General features: G+C 44.0%; 1 protein-coding gene across 1 annotated transcript; it reads left to right on the top strand.

Moving 5' to 3' along the window:
* Positions 1 to 236: 236 nt before the first annotated feature.
* LOC105358414 (uncharacterized) lies at positions 237 to 1,908 on the top strand. The gene is made up of 3 exons (XM_023966151.2): positions 237 to 947; positions 1,037 to 1,162; positions 1,321 to 1,908. The coding sequence occupies exons 1-3, from the start codon at positions 521 to 523 to the stop codon at positions 1,788 to 1,790; spliced, it is 1,023 nt and encodes a 340-aa protein (XP_023821919.1). The 5' UTR covers positions 237 to 520; the 3' UTR covers positions 1,791 to 1,908.
* The last annotated feature ends 4,092 nt before the right edge of the window (positions 1,909 to 6,000 follow it).

Raw genomic sequence — 6,000 nt, 5'->3', positions numbered from 1 at the left:
ACAGGAGGATCTTGAACTTGATTCTGGAATCAACTGGGAGCCAATGGAGCGAAACTAACACAGGAGTGATGTGATCTCTTCTGCTAGTTCCAGCTAACAATCTAGCAGCTGCGTTCTGAACAAGCTGGAGACTTCTTAAGGAACTCTTAGGACACGCTGCTAACAAGGAGTTACAGTAATCCAGCCTCGACGTAACAAATGCATGGATGAGTTTTTCAGCATCACTCTTAGGCTACGTTCACACTGCAGGCTGAAACGACCCAATTCCGAATTTTTTGCCCCTAAGTGGCCCAATTCCGATCTTTTCATGACAGTCTGAATGGCACAGATCCGATCTTTTCAATTGCGACCCAGGCCCCGTGGATTTGCCGGCCTGATTCCGAATTGTAGCCGTTCTTTTCAATTGCGACCGCCGTCTGACCGGGCAGGCCACACAATTCCGAATCGTACGTCATCAATACGCTACAAACGTCATCATTCTGCGTTAGATTAGGCGGGAACGACGACGAAAACAGCAACAATGGCGGACGCTGCATCTGAGACCGGTCAGTGGAAGGGAAGCGAGGTGACCGATTTGATCAGTATATGGGGCGATCGTTCTATCCAGGCAAAACTTGAGGGCTCGTATAGGAACAGGGCGGTTTTTGAAGAAATTGCGAGAGAAATAAACGAGCGGGGATACAGAAGATCCTGGCTCCAGTGCCAGAGAAAAATTAAAAGCCTCCGAGCAAAATACAAGGAGGTAAAGGACTGGAATAAACAAAGTGGGCGTCAACGGATTACATGTCCGTTTTATGAAGAGCTGGACCGCATTTTGGGGGATAAGCCCAGCGTCCAGCCAGTTGAACTGTTGGACAGCTGCTTTGCTCAAGAGGAGCCCGAGGAGGAGGGCCCAGGTCCCGCAGCCGTCGCGGCCAGCCTGGCTGGTCGGTCTTGCGGTGATACAGGTGAGTTATTTGCACATGGCATAGCCACTGTGACTTAACTTTATAACATTTAAATACAATGTGTGACAGTTTGTTAATTATATACACAGGTGATGCGTTCCTTGCAACTCCTTCGCCTTCCACCTCAGATGGAAGTTCTGCGTCCACAAGTGAAGAGCTTGCATCATCTTCAGCGTCGTCTGTAAACAGCAATGGATCCTCCACATCCACTGCATGTATGTTCTTGGTTGTATTCTGATCGTTTTCTAACCCCATTAACCTCTTAACCCCCACACCTGAAGACTTTTTCTACTGTTAAAGCTTATTATTGTACTAATAAAAAAAATAATCTTGGTAGTCCTTATTTTGATCTGATTTTTGTTGTTTTTTACAGCTACTTCTGCCAGGAGCAGAAAAAGGAAATCTAAGATGGAGGCAACGCTGGATGCATTTGCAAACAAGATCACCACTGCCCTTAAAGAGGATGACACAGACATCTTACTTAAGATGCAAGCAGCTCAGCATGAGCATGAAAAAAAAATGTTTGCAATGATGACACGGTTTATGGAGAGATCATTCCCGCTGCCACAGTCACACCAAGCCCCAATGAACTCTTCTCATCTTTACAGCCCGATTCCTTCGCCTACTCCTTTCACACGGTTTCCTGTGGCTTCCTCTCCGTCTCCCACCCCGCGCCGGCCCTTTTTCCCAGATTTAAATAGACTGCCCTTCAATAACACTTTTCAACATCCTCATATCAATCAGCCTTTTTCCCAGGCACCGGGACACACACAGGCTTTTGACGAGGATCCTCTGCAACCTTCCCAGTGCAAAGATGATGAAACTCACTATACGAGTTTCTAAATTTTCCAAAACATTTATGCCAGTTCAGGCAGTAGGTTTTGCACAACGTTCAAGTGTGACGGTCACTTATATGTAAAATTTTACTCAAGTTTTTAAAATAAAGTTGTATATGTCCTGAGGTTATTTCTTTTCATTTGTGTCAATTTTGCTTTGAAATAAGCTCCAGCATACAATATAATCCTAGTGTAGGCCTAAATAAAGTGTTTTTAATTGAATTCCTTTTTAAATATATTTAACACTTAATGCAAATCAACTCACTTACAAATACCACATGAAACATCGGAATGGCTTTTAAAAAATGAAGTTCAACTTTATTTTACACACAAGTAACGTCAAAAAATGATGCAAGACCTATAAAAACAGATTTCAGAATAATGAAGACCTTGTAATAGTAAAGACAGAAACTAACATTGAGGCCAAAAGGTACAAATTGTTAAACGACCTTGAAATTATTGTGACAGCCCATTTTGTGGCTTAACTTTGGCTAAAAAAAAGCTGAGTCAATGCTTCTCTGACTCTTGATGGCTGCACATCAACAAATCCCCTTCCTTCAGCCCATCTCTCAGCATTAGGAACATTTCCACCAGCGTCTTCATAAGTCTCCCCGTGCATTTCACACAAGTTGTGGAGTGTGCAACATGCACCGATTATGGTGGGGACCAGGGAAACGTCCACATCCAGCCGTTTAGCAAGGCACCTCCACCGGCCCTTCAGTCGGCCGAAAGCGCACTCCACAGTCATCCTGGCTCTGCTGTGGCGCACATTGAAGTTCCTCTGCTCAGCTGTCAGGGTCCCTGTGTCACAGTACCCTTTTAACAGCCAGCTTCGAAGGGGATAAGCCGGGTCACCGAGCAGCATGATTGGCACTTGAACGCCCATTATCTCCTCAGTGCCCTTACGATTTGAAAGCACAAAAAGATCCGAATAAATAAAAGACATTGTACACATTTTACATCACTATTACTGGATTACTCACTGGCGGGAAAAGCTCCCCTCTCTCTGCGAGTGAGTACACATGGGAATTCCGGAGAACCCTTGCATCATGGACACTCCCTGGCCATCCAGCATAGATGTTGGTGAAGCTGGTGGAAGACCGTGTTAGATTACTCAACAGTGTTCTGTTTCCTATGTACAGTATTTTCAAGGATAATATTCTTGCAGATGTATATGGTTCTATCAAAAGAAAGTGAGGCAAGTATAGTACTTAAAACGATAATAAAAGTACAATATCTATATTTCTTACCAAAATCGATGATCCACGACACCCTGGAGCAGAACTGAATGCCACCCTTTGCGGTTGAAATACTCTGTGTGGTTATCCTCTGGAGCAATGATGGGGATATGACTGCCATCAATAGCTCCTCCACACTGCGGGAAACCCCATCGCTGCTGGAAGCCTTCGATTACCTCTTGCAGGTCACCGCCTTTGGGCAGTTTGATATACTGGGGCATGAGGACACGGCGAACTGCCTCGCAGAACTCGCGTACAATGGAGCAGACTGTGGACCTTGCTATGCCGAACAAGTTTGCTACCGTACGATAGCACGCGCCTGTTGCTAGCCAATACAGTCCAACTCCAACGCGTTTCTGCACTGTTATGGGCCGCCGCAGACACGTCTCCTCTCGTGACAGAGTTAATCGAAGGCGCTCACAGACGTAATTGAAGGTGGATCTGGTCATCCTAAAGTTACTGATAAATTCTGCATCAGTGAAGCCACTCACATCAGTATCCCACCACTCCTGGCTGCGACTCCGCACCCAAACGTTCCTCTCTATCGACGTTGATAGCACAGCTTCACTATACGCCATGGCCAAAACCCTCGCTCTCCTCCTTTTTAACTTTCTTCTGAAAATGAGAAGACTGTTATAGTCCCGGCGACTTCGTGATAATAAAATCAATAATGGTAAAAGTGCTCCGCTGTTGGCAACACAGTTGTCGGCATCCATTGTTCACGTTAGCTACTTCCGCAAACAACGAGTGACGTCGTTCACCGTTGAAAACTCTTCTGCGCATGCGGGTCTCGTTTGGGTCGTGTCACGGTCACACTGTAGATCACAAAAGTTCGGATTTACTAGGAAATGTGAACGGTCTAGCAAACAATTCGGATTTTTTCAAAAATTCGGAATTGAGCATTAAGCCCTGCAGTGTGAACGTAGCCTTAGAAAGTATATTTCTGATCTTAGCAATATTCCGCAGGTGAAAAAAGGCAGTTCTACACGCCTGAGATATGTGAGCCTTAAATGATAAATCCTGGTCAAGTAAAACCCCAAGGTTTCTAACTGTGGAATTGGGGGCTATACTTATGCCATCCAGGGAGACTATCTGAGCAGACAGAGCATCTCTGAGGTTTTTAGGACCAAGTATAATGACCTCAGTTTTTTCTGGGTTCAAGAGGAGGTAATTAATTGTCATCCAGGTCTTGATGTCACTGATGCAGGCGTTCAGTTTCTCTATCTGGTCATTCTGGTCAGGCTTCATGGATAAATACAACTGCGTATCGTCGGCATAACAATGAAAATTAATGCTGTGTTTCCTGATTATGTTTCCTAGGGGTAGCATATAAAGCGTAAACAGGATCGGTCCCAAGACTGAGCCCTGTGGGACTCCATAGTTGACTCGAGTGCACTGAGAGGAATGCCCATTTACATTAACGAACTGATACCTATCGGACAGATAGGATCTAAACCACTGGAGAGCAGATCCTCTGATCCCTATGTCCTGCTCTAATCTATGGAGTAAAATACTGTGGTCGATAGTGTCAAAGGCTGCACTGAGGTCCAACAGGACCAGAATAGAAAGTAGTCCCTTTTCTGAGGCCAATAACAAGTCATTAGAGACTCTAACTAGTGCAGTTTCCGTACTGTGGTGAGGTCTAAACCCCGACTGAAAGTCTTCAAAGTGGCTGTTGTCCTGTAGGTGGCAGTAAAGCTGCTTAACTACAACTCTTTCTAGGATTTTAGAAATAAAGGGCAGGTTTGATATCGGTCTATAGTTGGCCAAGATGCTAGGATCCAAACTGGGCTTTTTCAGAAGAGGTTTAACAACTGCATATTTAAAAGACTGTGGCACGTAACCCGTTTCCAGAGAGGCATTTATCATTGTTAATATGGGATCATTAATTAGGGGAAAAGTTTCTTTAAAAAGTCTAGTGGGAATTGGGTCTAACAGACACGTTGAGGATTTGGAGGACGTAATAATTGATGTTATTTCCGCTTGATCCACAATAGTGAAGCAGTCTAATGTTACAGAGGTTTCTATAGATGCCTCCATTTCTACCGCTTCAGCCTGTTCTGGGCTGATAGTAGGAATAACTTGATTTAACTTATGTCTAATATTTGAGATTTTACTATCGAAAAATGTAAGAAAATCATCAGAGCTGAGAGAAACAGGAACATGTGGTTCTACTGAGCTCTGACTGCGAGTTAATTTAGCTATAGTGCTAAAAAGAAATCTTGGATTGTTTCCATTCTCTGATATTAAGGTTGAATAGTACTGGCTTCTAGCTCTACGCAGAGCTTTTTTATAATTTAATAGGCTATGTTTCCAGATATCCAGAGACTGCTCTGAACCGGAGCGGCGCCATTCTCTTTTCAACTTACGGGTTTCTTGTTTAAGAGAACGAGTTTCAGCGTTAAACCACGGTGCTACTCGGTTTTGTCTTACGAACTTAGGTTTCAAGGGGGCAACAACATCGAGTGTACTCCTGAGGGCTTGTAAGGCATCATTAACAAAGTGGTCATTTATACTAGGACTGATGCTATGGGAGCTGGTCTCAGAGTATTTTCTCAGAATATCACTAAGTACTGGCTGAACTGTGTGTTTAAACTCAGACACAGAACGGTCAGTTAAGGTTCTTCTAAGCTGTTTCTTATTCACTGGGGCAGAAGGATGTTCCAGTGTAAGCTGGAAGGTAATCATAAAGTGATCAGAAATGATGGGGTTAAGAGGAAGGAAACTCAGCTGGCTTATCTCGATACCATGGGTTAGAACAAGATCCAGGGTGTGCTTATGACAGTGAGTGGGTTCATTCACACTTTGGGTGAAACCAACATCATCTAATAAAGCTGCAAAAGCCTTTCCTAGGCAGTCACTGGGGTCATCAACATGTATATTAAAATCCCCTAATATTATAATTTGATCAGAATCTAAGACAATAGTCGATAGGAAGTCAGAAAACTCAGTTAAAAATTCTGAATATGGGCCGGGGGG

The sequence above is a fragment of the Oryzias latipes genome, chromosome 18, assembly GCF_053564925.1.
Source record: "Oryzias latipes strain Hd-rR chromosome 18, Olatipes_Hd-rR_3.1".
Classification (NCBI taxonomy): Eukaryota; Metazoa; Chordata; class Actinopteri; order Beloniformes; family Adrianichthyidae; genus Oryzias; species Oryzias latipes.
Note: the sequence above shows the minus strand (reverse complement) of the source record. Positions and strands in the feature narration are given on the sequence as shown.